General features: G+C 36.4%; 1 protein-coding gene across 5 annotated transcripts in view; it reads left to right on the top strand.

The window, feature by feature from the left end:
* LOC106063724 (uncharacterized) overlaps positions 1 to 25,414 on the top strand; it is a 90,210-nt gene that overhangs the window by 47,261 nt on the left and 17,535 nt on the right. For 3 of the 5 annotated variants that reach the window (XM_013222169.2, XM_013222167.2, XM_013222170.2), the window contains one exon: positions 23,513 to 23,694. In XM_013222169.2, coding sequence (XP_013077623.2) covers positions 23,513 to 23,694 — 182 coding nt within the window. Of the gene's footprint in view, positions 1 to 1,928; positions 2,504 to 9,069; positions 9,913 to 23,512; positions 23,695 to 25,414 lie in introns of those variants that run through there. The other 2 variants (XM_013222172.2, XM_013222171.2) reach the window with 2 other exon arrangements.

The following is a 25,414-nucleotide window of genomic DNA, read 5'->3' as shown; positions in this document are numbered from 1 at the left end:
CCTAACCTATTTGAGATATGAAGACCTTTATAAGTCAAAACATTATATGTTTAATGTTAGTGACAAATATTTCTTTGGGGGGGGGGGCATAACCCATTTGAGCTAGGGGCCCTTTTTAAGTCCAGATATATATGTCAGTGCCAAATATTTCTTGGGGCCATAATCTATTTGAGATATGGAGCCCTTATAAAGTTTAGGTATTATATGTCAGTGCGAATATGTCCTCGTGGGCCCTAAGGTATAGGTAAATCTAAAAAGCTGACATTTATATATTTAAAAAATTAATGCTTAATTAAGTTGTATCTAAAACTATTTCTCAATATATATTTGAACAGTTTACGAGAAAAAATTAGAATTCAATTAAAAATAAACGAGCTCAGCATTTTAAAAAAAATGACATTGAAAATAACAAAAGTTAACATTGAATGTAAGTTTCGTATTTAAGACACAATTAACTTAAATATATTCGATAATGGTTTACAATTAAGAACCGAACATCTGGCCATATATCACCTTTTTTTCCTTTTCTCTCTCTTTCTCTCTCTCTCTCTCTCGCTCTCTCTCTCTCTTCCTCTCTCCCTCTCGCTCTCTCTTTCTGTCTCTCTCAAACGTTTGGCAAAATCTATAATATAACGTGATTTACACTTGCCTATAAATCATCTCTCCATACCGGAGGAGGTCATGGGGGGGGGGGGAGGAGGGCATGTACCTACCAGGGGAAACAACGATATATCTAAACATTGTTGACCAATATCATTTACACTTAACAATATGTCGATACACTAGTGCAGTCATGTGTATGTTAGCATTACTTGTGGACACGGGTTGTAACCCGAACTTTGGTCTGGTGACACTTAGAATAGTATTAGAACCTCTGATCTACGGTTTTAAATGTTTCACCTTCTTTATTATCAACCTCTGTATCGTTATCTGCATCGATAACTGATGTGTGCAATTGTAGGTCTCGGTAATGTGTTGTTTTTTTCTCTTGTTATTGTTATTGTTGTTGACCATTCTGTGCTACTTACTATGTGTATTCGTTTTGGATTATTCTTATGTTGATGTATCAGGATACATTCAACTTGAAAAAAATTGAAATATTTGTGGATACTCTCACGTAGACAAGTTATAAATATGTTTGGATACTCTCACGTAGACAAGTTATAAATATGTTTGGATACTCTCACGTAGACAAGTTATAAATATGTTTGGATACTCTCACGTAGACAAGTTATAAATATGTTTGGATACTCTTATGTAGATAAGTTATAAATATGTTTGGATACTTTTACGTAGACAAGTTATAAATATGTTTGGATACTCTTACATAGACAAGTTATAAATATGTTTGGATACTCTTCCGTAGACAAGTTATAAATATGTTTGGATACTCTTCCGTAGACAAGTTATAAATATGTTTGGATACTCTTCCGTAGACAAGTTATAAATATGTTTGGATACTCTCACGTAGACAAGTTATAAATATGTTTGGATACTCTCACGTAGACAAGTTAAAAATATGTTTGGTTACTCTCACGTAGACAAGTTATACCTATGTCTAGATATTTTTATCATTGTAGACTAGTCAATTTAGCGTTTTCCCCTAAGCATACTTTACGCGAATTTAACATAACGCTACAATTTATTTGAGTGATGGGACATTGTTGTGATACTTTCTGATGTGTGTGACCAGTTAATTGAACGCCCCACCTCTTGGCTGCTAATAGCAGTACCATGCACACTTTTACATCATGTTGGCGCAACCAATTAGGGAAACGACACATTGTTGTCAAGACATTGTTACCGTCACATGAACTCATTATTTCTTTTTGGGTTTCCTTAAGTACGGATTCTCTTTGTCAGTAGGGCGAAGACGGTGCACCACGGAATCCACCCCCCCCCCTCTTTTTTTTTTTTTTTTTTGTTTTCCTTAATGACAGATTTTTACCTTTACCATTTGAAATTTTCTTTTCCTGTTGCGTGGTTTTGTTACACAGCATAATGCGGTCGAGCTGGGTCCATTGTGTTCTTACGCGTATGTTGCATGTAGCTCGTAATTGAGTTTGTATGTTTGGCCAACCAAGCGCTAAATTAGAACAAAAAAATTGTGTCTCTGGTCGTTAGAATAGACATTGCATATAGGCTCCTCGCCTTTCTTTTCTTGCTATTTCATAAGCTTGGGTTGTAATGATATCTTGTGATGCTCTGTCATATAGAAACAAAGTAAATCAGAATATAATATGCGAGTTTTACAGTACATTAATTTGGAGTGTATCATGAAAAAATAAATCAGAATATTATATACGTGTTTTACAGTACATTAATTTGTAGTGTATCGTACCGAGTCCTATAAAGTGAACCAAAAAACAACAACAATAATACAATGAATCCAGTAAATGATACTTAGTGGACTGTGTGCGCTTCCATAAGTTGTGCACTTGTGACGTGGTGCATCCAGTTGGTGTAAAAAAGTGATGACAATATGTCTAGATCAAAGTACACGGTAAGTACACGCTATAGCATGTAGTATTGAAATACTGTTGTGCTCTCGTGAGTTGTAGTGCTCCTGCGCTAGCAGGTGTTTCCATATTTGTAAAGACAACTAATTACGAGGTGCGATGCTACTTCATGCAGTAAATCAAGACTTTAAAGTTGGCATCAAATCGTTAGTGTCACGTGGTGCATAGCAGAGAAGGCCTAATGGCTAATGGCAATGCTCTTGTGACACACGATCAGGACCAGAAGAATAAAACTATGTCCAATTTCGATTACTTTTATAATTATAAATGAAAAGGTCGAACAAGGTTTTGGAAGCTCCGAAGACATTCTATTAGAAAAACCAATTCTAACGTGTCCGTAATGAAACAATATCCAGTTGGCTGTCGGCCTAGTTCACTCAACACTCCGACTTCGCACGGTCTAACAAACATGTAGTAATAGTCCATAAGTTCATAACCAGGCACTGATACCCTTGTGAATAGTTATGCCAGAAATGTTTGGGGGGGGGGGGGGGGGGACTATCCACTTGAACTCGCCTCCAAGCTCCACGATCATTTGGTATGCGACACATCAGCTGTAACATGTAACGTGACCTTCTAGACCTCTTCCTGGTAGACTAACGGGTTCTCTTATATTTAGCTTAGGGATTTTTAAAAAGAAGCTTTTTTTTTTGTGTGTTAGATTCAGACTGACAGAACTTATGGACATGTATTAGTTTAACATGGGCACTATCGAGCCACCTTCTTCCCACCCCCTTTTGTTTAATGATTAAAATGGAATATTCAGGGGCGGACTGTGTGTCGAAATCGGTCCGGGCATGTCTATACAATCCGACCCATAACTTGTATATCATATGAAGGGCACCTATTTTTAGGCCTACATGTCCGCAAAGTCATTATGTTAAGTTTGATAATGTATCGATATCTGTATGCATACAGTGAGCTCTACACCTTATAAGAAAAATGGGCCTTATGTTGCTTTTTAACCTCTAAATCTGTAGGCCCTAAAAGGATGAAGCCTAATAGTAGCACTATGTACGGATGTAGGCTATCACAATATTTCGAAAAATGTGTTAGATTAAAATAGTATTACACTGTAGAGTTTTTTTTTAACGCTCAGAGAGCCCTTCTATAAGGTTTTATAAAACTTCTAACTATTTGATGCGTGCAATAGTGACATCCATGCGTCCTTTTCGTGGCCCTACGAGCCCACTTGGCTACCCGCCCACGGGGCATTGGCCCGAATGGCCATATAGCCAGTCCGCCCCTACGTACATTCTTTGAGAGATTATAAAACAGTATTCATTTTTGTTTATCACCAGCCTGCTTTTGACTTTTTATATGCTATCTTTACTGCTTGAATGAACCCTTAAGCTAGGTAGGACTTATTTTGTTAAAGAACGCTAGGTTTTTATCAGATCTGCTAACCATTTGTAGAAGTAAAAAACAAAACTTCTGCTCCAAAGCAATTAGCGTTAACGAAACAAAATTGTATTTCTCTTAAAGATGAGATGACCGTTAGTCTGCCAACTTTTCTTGTTCTAGTAATTGCCATACAAAACAACGAAATAGAGAGAGAGAGAGAGAGAGAGAAAGAGAGAGAGAGAGAGCATTAGTTTTGGAATTCTGCCCAATCAAAATTGTCTTGTGGTCTGCTGACATCTTTCCAGACATGTTCCAGAAGCTAGAATGTTAAACATCATTTCTCCTGACATGACTTCGTGTGCCCAGTCCGCGCTCTGTTCATTTCACGTGACTACCTTAAGCTGCTCAGACTTTTTGTATTCATTCGTTACATTGATGGAGAACTCTATACATGCTTCGTCTCTATGGAGCTATCTGGTGGCGATCTTTAAAAAAATAAATAAGACATCTCATTATATGTACATATTTGTTACCATTTTTTTTTAAGTGAAACTCCGAACACATATGTTTTTATAATCAACAGTGGCACACTAAACTACCATCTATATATTAATAGAGACGTGTCTAAGATTCTTGAGACGCTTGACTTATGGGAAGGATTTCTACCAGAGGAAAGGAAGGAGACATTACAGGGCATTTTGCAGATATCCCTTTGCCAAATCCTCTGTCCAAAGGATCCCCATCAATTTCTAAATGATCATTTAATCACATATGTAGGCCTAAGTAGTAAATACCTACCAGGACTTCGGTGTTGCCATAATTCTCTATTGTCTACATGTAGAAAATCATGTTCGCGATGTCCGTATTGTAGAAGAAAAGTAGTCCCTCGTACATTGGGTGTGAGCGGATAGCAGGCCATCAGTAAAGTAAAAAAAAGTATAGGTTCCCTTTCAGACCTTGCTATCTATAGGCCATCAAGCTTTATGTAAACAATTTATGTGGATGGGGTTAGGATTGTGGCTATTAGCAACTTGCAGATATTATCTTTTGATATTCGTGCTGAAAATCTCGAAACCTGTCTGTCTACCTGCATTTCGGGCCCATGAGCGGATTCGTTGGGGGACGCGACCGAGTTAATGTGATAACACAAACTCTTTTTGTGGTGAGGCAGTGAAGGAGTGATTCGATGAGTGAGGCGATGAATGTTGAGCGAGTTCTAGGAGAAGGACAGACAGAAAGCTTGACTTACTTAATCCAGTGCACTCCCAAGGGGGTGCATAGGGCCACACCCACACCTCTCCACCGAACTCGGTTCTGAGCAGCTTTCTTCATCTGCTCCCATGTCATTCTAGTACCCTCAGCTCCACTGATGACTGACCTCTTCCAGGTTTGCTTCTGCCCACTTTCTTCTTTCCTTGCGGATTCCAATCAAGTGCCTTCATTGCAACATTGGTAGCTGGTTTTCCTCAGGGTGTGTCCTATACAGCTCCACTTTCGCTTTTTGTTTTAATATTTCGGGCTATGGCTCTAGTTCTCTCCCACTAATTGATAGTAGTTATCTTTATATCTTTAAAAGGCTAATATTCAAGGTTAATGGACAAGTAATGAATGAATCAATAAAAAAAATTACATATCCTATTTAAACTTTCAATGTATCTTTCCAATGACATGATAGTATTCTAATTGTACACATACTTGTTCTTCATTCAATGAAAAATAAACATTGTTTTTTCATGTGTTGTGAATTTTACTTAGTAAAAATCTCCAGAGCTTATACTCCAACATTGTCTTAACTCCAACATTGTCTTAACTCCAGCTTGATGAGTCATTGTCTTAACTCCAGCTTGTCTTAACTCTAGCTTGTCTTAACTCCACTATTGTCTTAACTCCCTATTGTCTTAACTCCACTATTGCCTTAACTCCAGCATCGTCTTAACTCCACTATTGTCTTAACTCCACAATTGTAACTCCAGCATTCTCTTAACTCCACTATTGTCTTAACTCCACTATTGTCTTAACTCCGCTATTGTCTTAAATCCAATATTGCCTTAACTCCATCCTAACAAGTCTTTAGTCACGGAAAACTACAAATTGGGTTGCCAGGTGCTAAAAGTCTGGTGTTACCAAAAATTCCTACAAAAATAAAATGATGGAAGGGACCTCAACCCAGAAATGTGGGTCTGTATCATGTGGTCAAGGCATGTAGATCTAGCAGATGTGAGAGAAAAGGTCACTGAGTATCGAAATATTACCCTACGGAGGGAAGAATGAAGGTGGTAAACACGGGTCCACCTGGGACTAAACTGTAAGAGTACTCCCTAATGGCATCAGGACTTGTGTTGATCAGCACTGTAACGAGGACATCGACCAATACAGTGAAAAAAAAATACATTTTATCTTTGTAGCTAGGTTTATTGTTTCTGGGTTTTATTATTCTGGGTAAATTATTTTTAAAACCAAAATGACAATTGTTCAACTGGCTCGGTCTTCTTTGCTTTGTATACCTATTTACAAAATTATGGCACAAGAAAATATTGCCCCGGTGAAATCTTGACTAGAGACAACGCCAAACTGGCAATACCTGTTGTATCGATCATATTTGTGTTTCCTGCTATTTAGTAACGACATAGACGCGAGTATCATACTGTTTTTTTTTATTTATTTTTTATTTTGCCATCTCAGGGTTTCTCTACCTTTTAAATCTATCAATTACCATTCCCTTGCCCCTTGGGTAGAAATGCAGTTTCTCAAACGAAATCCAAAGGCAACGATACTTACGGGAATATAAAAATACATATTTTTCCTAAACTAAATGTTAGTCAAAATCCACACATATCTTGCATACTTTGAGTCTATTATACGTAGCAGGCTTAGCTAGTCCTAATACCTAGCCCACTGAGTAAACCTCCTCCTCTCTTGTAGAAGCACGTGCACTGGCGGTTGAGAAATGAAATGGTTTAAATCTCATTCCAATCTGACGTCTGCTTCTTTTGATCGTTTGAACCAACATCATTTGTCTCGTTTCTTTTTTTCTTATTTAACATATTTGCCGTATGCAGGCCTAGATATTATATGGGTCAGGGTTATCCTAGGTAACATTTATCTAATCAGCTTTTTTTAAAACCTTGATAAGATTTACAACAATGACTTTTTTGTTATTAATTTGGTTTAAAGCAGTAGAAGATGTAGCCGTTGGGTGTTTAAAAGATTTTCATTCTGATGAGGAAGTAATGTTAAACGCTGAAAAAAAAAGTCTTTGTTCCGCATATCTGAGATAGTATTGGTTTCTTTCTCGTATGCACTGATGCTATTTAATCAGAGAGGGAGAGAGAGAATTTCGGTTTGGAGAAAATAATCGCTCTAGCAAATGTTAGCTGTATATAAAAAAAAAACTTTAACAAAAAATGTACTTATATTACAAATCCAACAAGAACATAAAACTAAAATGCTATTTAACATTGGTTAGACCACAAATTATGCATCCTCCGTTCTGGAACCTTCAAGAAAACAAAGAAATTGAACCCCTTGTTAAGCGATTGTATAAATCTACTTATATAGATTATACATAATTTTATTGATTGGCATATATTGATATTGATTGACTGTGAACGTCTATTGATCCATTTAACCATTATTTAACTCTTTAATCATGAATACAGTCACAAATACCTGTTGATGTTTCTGTGTTCAAGATGTAGATTCGAATGTCACATTATTAGGCCTATATTCCGAAAAAAATGAAAAACAGTTAAACCAGAGTTGTCCGTGTGTGGCCAATGAGCTAGTTTTTTGTTGTTGTTTTTACTATTTTAACTGTGAATAGACCTTGTTTTTAATGATTTAACTGTACGGAATTTAGCTCTTGTAAAGGAGAGTAATCCTTGAAGATATACTCTAAGATATACATAATAACTGTCAAATTTCTAGAAAATCGTTAGAGCCATTTTCGCGATCGGAGTTAAAATTTTGCGCACCGTCCTCTAACCCTAAATCTATAGGCCTATCATTAGAAATGTATTAACTCTTAGTAGATGTAGACATCAGGATATTTTCGGGCCGTGCAGGAGAGGGGGGGGGGGGAATTAAGGCAGGGTAAAACAATTTTTTTTATAACTATGAACATTAGTTATCAAGAGTATAGTCCTATCAGCTTCATATAGGAGGAATTGTTGTTTTTTAATTTCTTTACTTGTTTTGTTAATATGTGGACTTCTGGATCACTTTTTTATTGTTTAGAACACGTAGGTCTTGGTATTTTTTGCTTTTACAAGGTGTAGCTGGGCATATATAGGGCATCTTTGTCAGGGATCCTCAAACTCGTCGCTCACGACCTTGACGTCGGTGCTCGTCCCCCCCCCCCCGCCCCCCCCCCCCCCCCAGCAACTTTGCTATTTTAGGTGACGTAATCTTAATCTACGTAGACACGAACACAGACGCGTTGATGGACACACACACAGACACGGTACTGGATCTAACACTAATGTGGGAGTGGGGGGAGCTAAGGAAGTTTACACGAGCGCCTGGTACACAGTTTACACTTGAAGATAAATGGTGGCGAGGCGATAGATCGGGAAGAGGGGGGGGGGAGGATTGAAAAGTGGCGAGGAGATGGGGGGGGGCGTGCATAGGTAGGGATGTGTGTGTGCTGGTGAGTGGGGAGGTCACGTGATTAAAGTTTATAAACATTGGTCTTTAAGTATCTCTACCATCAACTAGGATGCAACTACCGCATCAGCCACGTCTCACCACTTCACTACCTTTCATGTCTCTTCGTTTTTGTGTTTTTTTAAGTCTCTTTTATATTAATATAATTATGACATAAGTGACCAAAATTAAAACTGTTTTTCTGAGTAGATTCTCAGTAGATATATGCTAGAAAAGAGTAGGGGGTAGCTACACACACACCGTAATTCTACAGCCTGGGACCTGGACTTGGTCCCTAAGAGAGAGAGAGAGAGAAACGTATCGTATGTGACAGGTGTCCTACTTTTAGTATACTGGGACAATGTGCCCTAGTGCCTCCCCCCTCCCTCCGCTTGCTCATGTTTTTTCCCCTGAAGGTATAAGAGAGGAGGAGATGTGAAGGTTGAGCTGGAGTGAGGTCAGGGGTGGGAGGGCGTGGATTAAATGTTTGTTGGGAGATATTTTTATTTAATACAAGAAGAAAGAGAAGAACAGTATCTACACGGGGCTAAAACACACACACACACACACACACTTACATAGCACACTTGTAATGAGGTACGTTAGAGACTTCTCATCGGTTAGTTTTAGTACCGCTAGTGTCAAGACGCGGTCTGTGTTGTGATAGAAATTAAGTGGACAATATCTGCGTTCTACTAAGCTACTTCACACATTTGCCAGTAACTCAGCCGTGGAAATCTTTTGTTTATTCTATAATTGTTGACTGTGAGGCCTGTGTTCAATTTGAACTATAGATCAACTGCTTGTAGCTGGTGTGCTACCTGGGGTAGCTCCTGATTCTTAGGATGTCTGTATCACGTTGAAAACAACCGAACAAAGAGAGGGCTGTAACAAAAACAAAGAGAGTTAAGGAGGGCTGTGTGCGTCTTAAGTTTTGTGATTTTAACAGGTCGCTACCTGTTGTGTTTCCCCCCCTGAACAATGGGGCCGAAATCAGGCATGCGTGTGTTAAGGCAGGCACTCGGAAAAAGATGCAGCGTTCCTTAAGGCTAGTGGTTTTGAGTCAGTGACTCGGTGCATCTTTTGACCAGAGGCGGAGCCCTCTCCCTCGCCTCTCGTTGCGTCACATTAACTCATCGCCCCTCAATGCCTCGATGGGGGCTGTTGCGTCACAGGCGATTTGGATGACGGTGTTGTTCACTCACTGGTGGCGTTTGAGTTTTCTTTAATTGACTTAGCACTAGGATGTCTCTCTCAGAGCAGGTTGCGTTCTTCTAGATTCTCTTAACTTCGCCGTAGGATGACGGTAGACTGTTAATGCACACGTGTGTTTGTTTGTATCTGGACTATTTGTTTGCCAAACATGAGGAGAGGAAAGGAAAGAAATACCAGTGTCTACGCAAAGGTAATTTGTTTAGTTTTAATTGAATGCGCAGTGAATGCTTTCAGGGACCCTGCTTTTAACATCGGCGCACATATTAAACAAACGAATGTTTGTATAAGAGTATACTCAATACTGTCTCTCTCTCTATCTTTGTTTCCAAATTATAAGATAAGAGATTCGTGTAAGCTGTGTAGAGGCCTAGACGTAAGTTACAAAGATCTGGCTCAACATGGTAAATATTAGATGGTAAACATTAGATGGTAAACATAGACTTCATTAGACTTTAGTTTAGATTAGATGTAGACTCTCTAGAATAGATACCTAAATTAGTATATATCTTAAATATCTAGTTATATCTAGTAATTTAATATATTATTATTAATCAGTATTTTGTTTTAGCCTCATATTTTATCACTCAATTTAATATTTTCAATAATTAATAATTTGTATTTTGTTGAACTCTCAATTTAAACAAATTGATTATAATCATAATTAAATAGAAGATGTACTAATTTTGTACAAATAAATGTATAAATAAATTCAATACATCTTGCATCAATAAGTCAACAAATCTTATTTAATTCAAGAAATTAGTTATTTTAAGGAAAGTATATGTTGCATACTTTTAATTTAAAGGTTATAGGTTAGTATTTAGTAGGCATAGAGCCCTAGACCTAGATCTACACAGATTTGAGTAAGACTATGTCTATTCTATAAGTACCATGGAACTCATGTAGTCCTAGACCTACATTACAATGTATTTAGAGTAGCTCTAAATGGTTTGATAGATCTATTTATTTATAATAATTATTTACAATTTTAAAATCTGATGGTCAACTGCTGTCAACTAAATAAAAAAAAAAGAATTGAGCAATATTGTTAACATTTGGCTATCGTTGAGTGGCAGTTCGCTTTCGCGTCCTTCGCCTATCCCTTAGTCTGTTGGTCCGTTGGGGCATCACACAAGATCTGTCAATGTCAACCGTCTTTCTCCATTCCTCTCTGTCCTTTGCGTTGGATAGAATTTCATTCACTTACAGGCCTGACCATTCTTTGAAGTTGTCTTCCCATCACTTTCTCTGTCTTCTTCTGGTATTTGATAAGTCTCTAAACAAAACAAAATAAATAAATAGAAGAGCTTGAAATTAGAACAAATTCTTCCTTACCGCTTTTATCTTGTATCACAATTGACTCGATGTATTGAGTGCAATACTAAATAGTTTAAACCCCAAGATTGGGCGATAAACTGAGTGCAAACATGTATAAACCATCCAAGCAACGCTGTGAATCATGTGGCTTTAACGAACCTTAATCTTCAATTGTTTTAAATAGAACTAAGGATTCAAACCCAAAGCTAGCTCACAGATTATTTCAATACAGTTTTAATATCGAGAGAGAGAGAGAGAGGGACGGACAGAGAAGGAGTGGTATGAGACAGTGAAAGTTACACTTAAAATGTATTGATTTGTGCGTTACGTTTAGGGTTTCATTCACTTCTGTTTAAGCTTCCAAACCCTCCGGGGCTCGAGCAACTATTTTACGCCGTGACCTTTGGAAATGTGATGTCTAGGAAGGCGCCATTGCGGGGAGTTCAGGACAGTTCACCCTAGGGGGGTGTGACTAGCGAAACGCTTGCACCAAATTGTAGGATCGGTCTTAAATTACGCTTTAAAAAAAATATCGCCTTTTTTTTTTCTTTTTACTCGCATGAACGAATCTTTTGTTATTGAGCTCGTAGATCAATAGAGAGGATTGTCGAGTGTTTTGAACTCTATAGGTTATCAGTTTTCAAAGTATACCATCCATAGTGAACAGTCTTGGTTATACTATGTTTAATTACTAGTAGAAAAAAAAATTCATCTTTTTTATGTATAATTATTTTGTTAGTCCGGTTCGTTTCCAATCATTGGCACATTCAACTGTCTTTTAGAATTTATTTTCATGGGTATCTCATCTATTTTTCTTTATTGATTTGTACATGACCTTAAAGAAAGATGGCCCTGATGGGAGATTTTATGGCAACTTTGTAAAGTTATACATTTGTATTACCCTCTTCTTTTAAACTTTCTCATCCTGTTCCCTCGTTATAGATACACTGCGTATAGATCTGTTAAAAATACTCTTTAAAAAAATACCCATCATTTCCGATTTGGCGTTATGACTTCAAAGTGGTGAGAGTAGTGTTACATGGTGAGATAAGTCACTTGTGGTCACTAGTGCTGGATGAAGGACGCAAAAGTGGAAACAAAAAAACTTGATGAAAGTGTCCTGAATACCGTAGTGTCTCACATATAACCCGAGGGTTATAGGGGCCTACACTTTTTTTTTTTTATATGGCAGCTCTAGTTTGCTGTGTGGTTGTGAAAATGTTCATTTGAAAGCTTTATGAACATCTCATTATAAACCTCAAGAGAATCTTTAATATACCAGTAGGCCTAATCATTTGTGACAAGTAAGCAACTAAACTCATTTGCTGATACCGTAATGTCCAATCGTATAGACTACAATGCATGCAATATATCCGCAATCAATCACCAGTCTCACAATATCACTGTCCTCGCTATTGATAGTGAAGCCATCGAAATTTGTATCATATTCACTGTCTACTTCCAATAAGTGAAGCATGTTGGCAGCAGCAGTTAGGTCTTAGATCGACTCTTCACGTGCGGGGTATATAAGGGTGCGGGTTGTACGATTTTGTTTTTACGTATTTTGTGATTTGTGCGCATGCGCGAAAATACTGTAGTAAGAATACTTTTGTTTGTGATAACTGAGTCACGTGGACAAGATGGTACCTTCAACAAAGTATCAATTCGAAATAGTAAAATATATATAGTATATTGGTTGATGATAAAATATACTTTGCATTTTAAGTTATTAATACATTTTGGCTATTCGAATTCCCATCCATAAAAATACCTAAATAACTGAAATAAAAATTCGTCACTTAATACAGTAATTAGTTCTTATACCGGTATTACAGAAAAAATAAACCCCAGTTCAACATAATCAGATTTTGACTGTATTTTTCTTTTAATTGACATAAAACAAGAATCAATTCTTTACAAGTTAATTATAACACTTTTGAGATGTGTGCTTTAAGAAATGGGATCAACCTCCTTGTTACCTTGACCTAATTTGTCTAAATGAATTCATCGGAATGTGGCCAGGTTTTTAATTGTCTGTCTGGGTTTATCTCAATCCCACTTCTCATAAAGTCGCTTTGTTGATTAGTTCAATTATTGAAACATTTATTTATTTATTTTTTTGCACTTTTTTGTTTCCTTTCTTTTAAGATCATATTCAAAGGTCAACGAATTCTATGATGCTAATAAGTCTTCACCAGCTTCTATTTTATTTCTAGTGCTTTTTCTTCTATCAGCGGGGCTAGACAGACTATGAACTTGTAAAATAATAAGGCTTGTCTGTAGATTAATGAGGAGTACATGATATGCAGCCCCTGCTGCGACCTACATATTTAGCCACATCCTGTGCAAACACAACCATTGTCCGCAGGTGGTCTATTTGTAGACTCTATTTTCGCCTCGTCTGTCCTCGGCAAATGATTTTCTTTTGGTCTCAAATGTGTATCCCGCAGCCGCCTGCAGCCAGGTAGGCTACTGTCTTCTATGCCTAAGCGTTACCGTGGGGCATCTCTGTTACGCCGAACACCTTTCAGCTGACCTATAACAAAACAAAAATAATTTCGTGCCCTGCCCAGCGTAACTGTCGGACTTCAAGAAGTCCCTTCATACTGTCCATACCGCAAGAACATCGCTGTTTGTAGTGAGACTTCTTAGATGCTTTCTGTATAGTAGGCCTACCCATGTCTTCTATCCATCAGATATATAGGTCAGAGTTTCTCATTTTTAGGAGGCAGAATTATAATCTGGTTAGTTATGTGCATTTATCGTATGGTTAGAGTTGTAGATTTATAATCTGGTTAGTTATGTGCATTTATCGTATGGTTAGAGTTGTAGATTTATAATCTGGTTAGTTATGTGCATTTATCGTATGGTTAGAGTTGTAGATTTATAATCTGGTTAGTTATGTGCATTTATCGTATGGTTAGAGTTGTAGATTTATAATCTGGTTAGTTATGTGCATTTATCGTATGGTTAGAGTTGTAGATTTATAATCTGGTTAGTTATGTGCATTTATCGTATGGTTAGAGTTGTAGATTTATAATCTGGTTAGTTATGTGCATTTATCGTATGGTTAGAGTTGTAGATGTATAATCTGGTTAGTTATGTGCATTTATCGTATGGTTAGAGTTGTAGATGTATAATCTGGTTAGTTATGTGCATTTATCGTATGGTTAGAGTTGTAGATGTATAATCTGGTTAGTTATGTGCATTTATCGTATGGTTAGAGTTGTAGATTTATAATCTGGTTAGTTATGTGCATTTATCGTATGGTTAAGAGTTGTAGATTTATAATCTGGTTAGTTATGTGCATTTATCGTATGGTTAGAGTTGTAGATGTATAATCTGGTTAGGTAGAGATGTAGATCTATAGTTTGATCTGAGAAATAGAGTTAATGTCTGATCAGGGAAGCTGATTTATAGTATTTTTAAAAGGTTAGAGAATGCCTTTAGAATAAAGTTTTCCTTTTTTTTTCCCCTTTGATATATTTCGTTGAAAAATGGATATAACAAACAAAAAGAAAAACTCTAATAGCATACAAATAATACTTCTAACCAGCCCCTGCCCCCATTCGTTTTGAATTTCTCTCTTTCTTTGTCTCTAACATGTTTTCTTTCTTTGTCTCTGACATGTTTTCTTTCTTTGTCTCTGACATGTTTTCTTTCTTTGTCTCTAACATGTTTTCTTTCTTTGTCTCTAACATGTTTTCTTTCTTTGTCTCTGACATGTTTTCTTTCTTTGTCTCTGACATGTTTTCTTTCTTTGTCTCTGACATGTTTTCTTTCTTTGTCTCTGACATGTTTTCTTTCTTTGTCTCTGACATGTTTTCTTTCTTTGTCTCTGACATGTTTTCTTTCTTTGTCTCTGACATGTTTTCTTTCTTTGTCTCTGACATGTTTTCTTTCTTTGTCTCTGACATGTTTTCTTTCTTTGTCTCTGACATGTTTTCTTTCTTTGTCTCTAACATGTTTTCTTTCTTTGTCTCTGACATGTTTTCTTTCTTTGTCTCTGACATGTTTTCTTTCTTTGTCTCTGACATGTTTTCTTTCTTTGTCTCTAACATGTTTTCATTCATACGACCTCGACATCTTTGTGTTGGACCAAAAGTCTCTTGCTCATATAGATCTAGAATAAACTTGTTAGCCACATCCAGCGTAGCCTCTTAGAGTGTTCCAGAGTATTCTAAGGCTTAGTTAGTACTTTTGAAATATAACTATTTAGCAAGACACACAAGCCCCAAGTCTTACATGTGAAATTCGTGCGACGGATAATCGCGTGAGAGACATTTACATGCGCAATCGCTCGGTTACACAAACAGGGAAATAAAATGGAATGTTATAACTAGCGTACATAGGCCCATATATAGGATAGCTTAGAGCTAGTTGTTGTGTTGTAGTGTTACATATATTAAGGTGTGCTAGTCCTGCTGTAAGTAAAAGGGGAGGGGGGATGATACGCTCCTGAAAAGATGGAGCAGAAGGCAAAGCAGAAGACGAAAAAAAAAAAAGTTTTGTTGTCAGGAATTTTTATGATGCCCCCGAGTTCACCCAACTGACATTAGTATGCAAAAGCGGTTGGTTGTGCTGGCCCTCGTTATCCGTCTGCCATAAAAAAATAATACCTTTAGGGCCTACATCATCTGCTTCTTGTTCCAATTAGTTAGTACTAGCCAATTACTGCAGATGATATATTAACATCCATGTATTAATATATATATAAAGAAAAGTTAACCCTTTCAGCCCAGATCTATGGAGCAGATGATGTAAACGTCATCTGTTTCTGTGGCCCACGGTTAATAAGGGTGTCATGTGGGCTTGTCATATTTGAACTCATTGTGTTTTTCACTTTGTTGTAACAGTTAAGTGCCACTGTGATTATTGTAGTCACCGCCTGCTCGAGATGAAATGTCATCTAATAAAATATATCTTTGGGGGAGCCCCGTTTTATCTAAAATCACACTGGAGTGAGTAAGTTTCACGTGAAAGTGGGATGGTGCGTGTCCCCTCACTACACTGACTCAGGTCAATTAGATCTACTTACCCTCTACTAGATCTAGTATATGTACCAGTAAATATTTCGTGTATCTGTCCTATCAAATTCAGAGTCTTCAATTCGGGGAACTTTCCACTCCTGAACGATATCCTGTAGTGGTGTCGTGTTCATAGAATTGGGTGGAGGAAAGGGGGTGGGGGGTGAGTCGGAGACAAGCACGACACATAAACTCTTGCACCATAACTGGTACGTTATTCATGCACTTATAGTTAAATAAAAATAACATGCCTACATACTTGGCGCTGAAACGAAATTTTTTTTTTGTTTTCTATGAAAACCGATGGCCCATATGAAACAACGTAACCACACAACATGCTAGAGAGAAAAAAAAAAGACTTTAGGCGACTTCATTACCTTCTATACTTGTAGTCTAGATCTGTAGGCGGCTAATGAGGGCGGCACCAACAAGGAGGGCGCGATGATATCAACAGACGGAGTATGAATATCCTCGCCGCTAATGGATCTATTTTGCGTGTTCTATATGTTTTGTGGTAAAGTTTTCACAGCTTTTTTTTTTTTTCTACAAAGTTTCTATCAACTCTGTCTGTATTTCTGTCTGTCTGGTTTACATTTTGTACACTTGATTTCTGCCACATTTATTCTCGGATCCAGTGGAAACTTTGCACACAAATGTTTATTGGCATAGATAAGATATGAATCAATAAACAAATTTACTAATTGGTCAATTAACTACTGCTAATTAATTATTTTGTTTGATACCGACAAGGGAAATTAATGTCAGCATTCACAGATGTGGCTAAATGTGTCAAGTTTGGCCCCCTTATAAAATTGTTTGCATTATGTCTCCCACATCCATTCTCGGATCTGGTTGAAATTTTAAACATTATGTTGTGCACCTAACAAAACATTAATCAATGAAAAAAAAAAACAAGTAGTCAATTAATTATTGGTAATTACTTATTTTGTCAGGTATTGAATAAGGGAAAAGATATAGTTGTAAGTGTGAATTTATTCCCCTTAGACAAGCTTTGTTGTTGTTTTGTTTTTAAAGGATTTTTAAAATATTTTCCTTATTGGAATGTAACAATTCTGCCACTGTCTTGATATTGGCTTGATCTGCATTGTTCCTGACACCTTGTTTTAAAGTGTTTTAGATCATGAGTTCGGTGAGTAAGAGCAATACACATGAAGTGGTGATATAAAAAACACTTTAGCTCCACTCTCCCTCAGACAAACACTTTACACCAACGCACGTACTATTTTGCGCAGTAATACTCCCCCCCCCCCCAGTTGTTCCCCGCACTCTCATTACATTTAATTTGTATCCCAGGGCTATAGAGACATTTGACATCAGGTCGGGGACACACACCAATCGTTTGTCAGAATACGCGTCTCGTGTTTGACGTGTGGTGTCATCGTTTGACCTTGTTTCGTAGTTTGCTTTTTTGTCAGTGTCTAATATTCTATTTGCGTTTTTTTGTTTTTAGAACGGAAATCCCTTCATATATTCTAGGCTGCATTTATACGCTTTTTTTTAAGATTCAGCTATTAGTTTTAAAATTGATAATTTAAGTTTAAATACTTTTTTATATTATGAGTCTTCAATCAGAGATTTGTCTACTGATTAGTCGTGATTAGGCTGACCCTTAAAAGAAACAGTACCATAATAGAATATACTCGTATTGTACTGCACATCAACACTGAACCATAATCTTCAAATACACAAAATAAAATACTCAGAAAGACACAAAAAAATAAAGGCACATTTCTCGTTCCATATGATAGGACAAATTTGTACAAATACTCCTTCTTCCCTAGCGCTCTTAAAGCATGGAATGGGTTGCCTGAGTCAGCCAGGAAAACCAGTGACTTGGCAGAATTTAAGTCATTGTTTAATATGCATGACTAAATGTATTACGCGTAGGACGTAATCATCTTCATTTTTGAAGTAACGTCTGTATTATATAAGATAAGAAGATGTGAAACACTGTAAATTGAGCTTGAATGCTGCCAACTCAATCAAAGCTACAAAACGGAAGTGCTTAGAAAATTGAGTTCTGCAGTGCTAAACGGTGCAACAAAAATAATCATGGAGATCAGTGTTTCCCAAACTGTGTTCCGCGAGGCCTGGATGGGTGTTCCACGAACTACTGAAATAATTAACTAGTTGGCCTCCACGTGAGTTAAACTCTCTATAAAAATAAGCAAAGTGTTCCGCTAAATACTGAATGTGCGAAGTGTTCCGTTAAGGAAAAAGTTTGGGAAACATCTAGATTATAACTTATCAACACTTTTGTTGTTCTGTACACCGGATACACACACACACACACACACACACACACAAATTGCTACCCATGAATTCGCCTCCATGCATGAAACTCTGCTATCAATGTAGTTTGATAATTGCATTCGATATTTCATTGAACCTAACGAAATGGTTTCATAGGCTCAAAAGTAGTAAATAAAATAATTTCATGATCCGTCTGATAGTTGACGTGCAATTGCTTTTCTAATTGTCAACAGTTAACATCAAATGTGCCAGAGAAACATCTTTCACCTAGAACCGGACATAACACAATGAGACACGTTCCGGAAGTTAACACTCGGGACTAGTGATGTTTGCCCTTGTGGAGGGTCACTCGAGAATGCTGACCATGTCCTTTAAAACTGCATTTTTTATCAAGATGACCGAACAAGACACTGACCCCTAAACACGCCTAAAGAAAGAAAACAATATGGATTGCTCCCTGACCTAGAAACCACTGCTCAGTTCATCTCGTAAATTGGTCTAGTTATCTGAACGCTCCACATGATAAACGAGAGCCATGAAGTAGAATGAAGAAAAATGTGTTCCTGTTATTTCGGTATTTTGGGACAACAATTCAAACATAACTTAATCGCAGATTTTTGTAGCAAATTTTAGTTGACAACTTATCGAATATTTCTGCTCATTCAGTTCTGAAGTTTATTCGCGAGGCTCAGTTGACTAACTGCCTTTAACTTTCTTAACCTACTTGCGAAAGGTTCAATAGGTCACATGCATCTTTACGCCTTCAAGCACCAGTGCGTCTAACTGAAAAGAAAGACTTAGTCTCAGTACGCATCTCTAAACTTTTCCATTTCTTATCTTTCTTGACATCTCATTAGTTTGTCTGACTGGTTTACGACTTAAACAATAGAGCTAATGACGCTGATCATGTTTCTAACCTGGAGATGATCCTTCACGCTTTCACGGACGAGTGCGAGAGAAGATGGCTGAAATTGAAGTTTCACCTTTAAAAAGTCATTGCTCTCTCAAGTAAAAAAAAAAATAATAAATAAATAAATTGGAAAGGGGGCTGCTGTCCTGACGAAGCTGTGGATGGGAACAGCAACTTGAAGCTTTGTGTCGCTTGACAGTGTGTGGGAGTATGAAATAACGAACTTATCGTGTTCCCAATACATTGCCCTAAATAACCTTGCTATGGGTCTCCTAGTACGAACTAATGATTTGTCTGTAACTTTGATTTTTTTTTTGTTGCTTATGTTTATAAAGCTGTAATACAATTCTTATTGCTTTCCCCCTAGATCTAAGTTGATCTAGGTTGGACACAATTTAGACAATGAAAAGATTCCTCTTCCATTACAAAGGATTAGATTCTATAGTTGTTATTTGACATGATTATAAACTCTGGAAAGGTCTGCTACAATCTTTGCGCATACTTTGACCTACTTTCACTACTTATTAAATTCCATTACTTAATGACACACGTAGTTAAGACACACATTCCATTCTCTAAGTCTAGTGGGTTGTTAAAAGGTAAGTCGCGAAAGACTTTAAAAGTCCAATATAAACTATTTACTGCCTTATACCTAAATTCCAAGTAAGACTGTCTCCTGTTGTTAGCCTCCTCCAAAATGTAAAGCTTGTTTCGTGCTTGGCTTGGTTTCTGTTACCTACTAGCAGACTTGAAGCTCCAGCGTGTACGGTTATAATTTGGTTGACATTGACAACACTGATCTGTTGCTGAACGTGTCCATTAAAATGTTCAAGATAAAATATTTTAAAATCAAGTGATTGTAGTCTTCCTAAGACTTTGAAGTTACCTATATTTGCGGTGTACATTGATTTCTAAGTGTTTTGTTTGTTTGTAAAAAAAAAAGTCTGCGCCTTGTTACGGAACAAAAAGGGGGAAAGAAAAATTATGGATTTTTTATTTAAACCAACTACAGTTTGTAAATCATTTTTCATCGGCCCCCCGAAAGGGGGAAAAGACTCTATTAGTTTTGTGTGGAATGTCTGTCTTTCCGTCCGTCCTTCCGTCCCATTTAGATCTCGTAAACTAGAAAATCCGACATCATAATATTTTAGACCATTCAAAGTTCTGATGCAACGGCAACTTTTTTCTTTTATGAAAGCGAAAAATCTAATTTTTTAAATCACTTATGCAAGCAGTTCTTTCATAAAATACATCACTTTTACAACTATTCACTATGAATAGTAAGAAACACTGGAGGCTCTTTAGTAGGGGGAATTACTATTTACCGAATTTATAACACATTTATGCAAATGTTTTTAGTTTTTTTGCCAACAAAAATATTTTTTTTTACATTTGTATTGCTAAGTTATGTAAGTTCTGTGTTACTTACTACTACATTTACAAAAAAAAAAAAAAAATCTATTTAGTATACATATAAGTTGGACATAATTTAAAACAACAATTAGTAAGTAGGTTTTCATATTGTCGTGTGAACTGCAGCGCTGCACTATAGCCACAGTACACTCAACTAAAGGAGAAAAAAAAACATTTTTTTTTTTACGGAAATGTTTTTTTTATTGTTGAGGATTTCAATAAGAGATTGGCCCTTAATAAAACAATTAGATCAATTAGATATTCAATTATAAGACATTAAACCAGGTTCACATCTAACCAGATTCACTTACACCTATCCATTGGTCTGCTGGACCGCTGGGGCACCACACAAGATCTGTCAACCTTCTTTCTCCATTCTTCTCTGTCATTTATCTTTGATAAAATTTCATTCGGATGTTCTTTCTGAAAATATCGAAACCTGCCTGGGCGGACCACTTCGGGGGCCGATTTTGAGTTTGTGTTTCCACACAAACTTCTTTGTAACCTTGTTTTGTTTGATTCAAGACACAGAAACACATGTATTCTAGAATGTAATATTGATCTAGGTAGAAAGTGATTTGGTATCACAAGTAGCATACAGCTTAATATCTATTAGAGTATACTATTTGTAAACATAAACGTAGGTCTATATATCTGTAGGTCTATATAACTGTAGGTCTATATAACTGCACCGCTATAAAGAGGTAATGGGATAGGTCATGTAAGGGAAGAAGCCAACACACCAATTGATATTTAATCTTTAGTGTTGTTGTTATTATAAACGTTTGCGCCAGTGTCTTCATATTACATTGCATTTGTTTATCAATTGTGTTAGAAGTAACCTGGCCAGATTATACCACATCTTTGTAATGTGTACAAAAGCATCTGTTCATCGATGTAAAAAAAAATATTTCAGAACCTTTTGTACGTTGAATATTCTTCAATCCTGGTAAAATATTTTTTAAATAAATACGGGACCACAATCTGGTACCTGTGTTAATTTTTTTTTAAATAAAAGGGCTAAAGTAAATCTGGTCCTGGGCTCTTCTGTACTTGCAAACATTGTTAACTAGTATCGATCATTTTTATTAATGTAAATAGTCGATTGTTTCAGAAAGGAGATTTTTAACATATTATTAATAGCCCAAACCTTAAAAATATCCTCCAGCCTGTGCAGAAGAGTTGGAAAGGAATTACAATTTGAACAAGTGTCGCCTATTCAAGAGCCATACCATAGACCCAGCTATTTAGCGTAACTTTTAGTAGGCTACATAAATGAATTTGAACGTTTTCAACCAAAGGTACCTTCGCTCCATATTGGGCGTAGGCTGGCAAGACACAAGAGTGGACAGTAGAGAAGCATTAATTACCATTCGACATCTTCGCTGGGTCGGACATTTATCCCGCATGGGAGATGACCGCATGCCACAGGCAATCTTCTTTGGCGAGCTTAAAGGTGGACGGCGTAACAGAGGTGCCCACCCCCCTCCGTAAGCACTATAAAGATCAACTCAGGCGCTATTTCGCTCTTACTGGCATAGAGGAAAGTAGCTGGCAGAAGATGGCCTCTGAATGAGACAGTTGAAGAGCTCTCACAAAGGCTGCAGGACACACATTTGAGACGCAAATTAAAGAAAAGCCATTATTGAAGATAGGCGCAGAAGACGGAAAGAAAACAACGGCTTTGTCTGACGATATGCGGAAAATATTCAGGTCGAAAGTGGGTTTGCATAAGGATGTGAAACACTGTACTTATCGAAGACATTGCCATTCAGTAGATCTATTACCAGACCAGGGCATTGTTCACCGGAGCTGTTTTTTTTTTTTTTTTATAGCTATGTTACTAATTTGCATTAGATCTAGTTATTTCCCTCATAACAGTTGTCCACAGTTATCTAGATCTAAAAATTTTAATTGCCTGTGTGAATTTAATTTCTAGGATGTTTATATTTTAACAATACCATTGCTTGGTTGCTTTAAGCATCCAAAGATGTAACATAAATTAATCGATAATTTTCAATATGTCAAAAAAAAAACTCACAGATGAATATAGATCTAGAATAGAATACATATTATGTACTAAATTAGATCTGTAGATCTCTTCTTAAATTGAGACAAATTTCACTTCATCTTACCTAATCCACCTGAACAAAAGTTAGTCTTCATTATGTCCAACACCGGGATTTCAAACCTAGACTAGTTCACCAGTAGATACTGTCATAAAAAGTGCTATTACACTGTCATAATTGTACACCATAAACTTTGATAAACCTATTTAGAATTACTGTGCCGTCAAACCTTGTATTATGGAGCTGTGCAGTACTGATTAGACTTATTAGATCTAGGTTTATAATAAAAGTCCACAGCTAGTCAACTTATTTATTTTAACTCCCAAGCTAACATCTAATCATACATTAAAATCTAAGTGAGAAAAGGCAATAGTTCAGGACTCACACACAGAGCATGGAATGGGTTGCCTGAGCTAGCCAGGAAAACCAGTGACTTGGCAGTATTTAAGTCATTGGTTAACATGCATGACTGAATGCATGACGCGTAGGACGTAATCATATTCTTTTTTGAAGTAACGTCTGTATTATATAAGATAAGTTCAAAATCTTTATTTCTGGACGATTCTAACACACTATTTGTAGGAGCTGAATTCTCTACTCTTTGCTCTTGGTAAGATATTTGATCCCCCATAATTGAAACTTTGAGAACCATGGAAATAATGTCTCAAATATCTTGAAGAACAAAAAAAAATGTGAATCAACAATAGTTCTTGTTACAGTTTCTCTAAATGTACAAAGGAATGTTCCAATCTCTTTACTATTTAACTCTTTACTCTACAGATGCTGGGCAATATAGCCAGTGACCTTGACTCCCTTCTCTCTGACCTTTGCATTACCAACAAGGAACCAAGATCGAAAGAGAATCCCAGCAATTCAGGAACATTACACTCTGCAGACACATTGGGGAAAGATTCCTTTTTCTCATCTGCTGGGAACACCAGTAAAAGGCAAGGAGATGCAGTGTAAGTGTATCTGGCCAATATTTTCACAAACTAATTAATTTTTACATTTCTTTAAAATAACTTTTTTTTTTGTCTGCCCACTTTTTAATTTCAGGGGATAGACTGCTAATAAAAGATTTCAAAATATGTCTATTCTGCTTACCTTTAATGCAGCTAATCTTTAAAGAGTTGGCTTTTATTGGTCATTCTGATTACCCAATAATAATAAACGTTATTATGGTGATACATTTTTGTTTACAAAGCTTATACAAATCACTTCCTGTCTGGTACACATTTTGAACCAATTGTTTCTCCCACTTATCATTCTCAGATCAAGATGAAACTTTGCACAAATATTCAATGCTGCTAACAAAACAGGAATCATAAAAAAAATAAAAAAAAAAAATAACCAATCAGTAGATTAAATATTGATAATTAATTAATTTTCTTAGATTTAAAAAATGAAATAAATCCTACAGTATTAAGAAAATTTTAACAATTTGAGGTTCTTCCCCATAGATTTTTTTTTTAAATTTAATATCAGGTGTTTCTTACCAAAAACCTATCCCTTATGATTGATAAATTCATCCAAGCAAAGTTGGCATGTCATGTTAAAACATTTCAAATCATTTTTTACTTTACTTGGAGGTGTGGTGGCTAAGTGGTAATCCTTAGCTTCTAAACTTGGAGGTCTCAAGTTTGTATTCCAGTGAAGACTAGGATTTTGAATTTTGGGATTTTTAGGGTGCCCCTGAATCCATCCAACTCAGGTCTTCCCCATCCCTCACCTTCAGGCCTGTTTTTTTTTCTGGTACAGTTTAAATTACTCATCCAACTCTAACCTGACATTCGTTGAGGAGAAATAAAGATTGTTGGCCATTGTGCTGGCCACATTATTCCCTCATTAACCATGATCCATAGAAACACATGACATTTACATCATCTCCCCTATAGATCACAAGGTCTGAAAGGGATAATTTAATTTTTTAAAAATTTATGCATCAAGTTTTGGCTTAACAAATCCACAATGCTTGGAGCTTTGAATCTATTACAAGATAAAGTAATGAGCCTGTGTGTTATTTATTATATAGAAATGGCTAATATCTCACTATCAAATTAAAGTCCTAATTAATGAGTCTCACATTAATTAAAACCATTCAATAGCATTTAAAGATGTTTCCTATTCATTTCACTTGTTCCTTGCATGACAACCTTTACATCATTAAACAAAATGAAACTATAATTTTTTTTTTTCTAAATGAGCTTTTTACTTATGCAATTATCTCCCAATGAGTTAATGACTAGCACATGTTCTGGTTGCTTGGCATCACAAGTAATATTCATCTGGTCTAATGGCTGACTGTTAACGAGGATGTCATGTGGCCAGCACAACCACCAACTGCCTTTACTTTTCCCTAACTAATGTCAGGTACCTATTAGAGCTGAGTGTACTCAGAAGTGCCCTAAAAATCCTGAAATTAAAAATTCCAGTCTTCACAAGATTTTAACCCTAGACCAAACACTTTACCACTCAGCCCTCGCACCTCAACAAGCAATATTTAATAATAGTTAGCAACTAGATGTAACAAGTGACCCTGACATGATCTATTTCTATATATTTGAATGGTCATCATGTTCTATTTCAAATCACTCATTGAAGTTAAAGTTATTGTAAATATATTTATCAGATAATCCTGTTTAATTTAAAGGCCAAATATCAAATTATATTGCATATCTTTAG

The sequence above is a fragment of the Biomphalaria glabrata genome, chromosome 3 (assembly GCF_947242115.1).
Source record: "Biomphalaria glabrata chromosome 3, xgBioGlab47.1, whole genome shotgun sequence".
NCBI classification, from domain to species: domain Eukaryota; kingdom Metazoa; phylum Mollusca; class Gastropoda; family Planorbidae; genus Biomphalaria; species Biomphalaria glabrata.
This window is presented reverse-complemented; position numbering and strand designations above follow the sequence as displayed.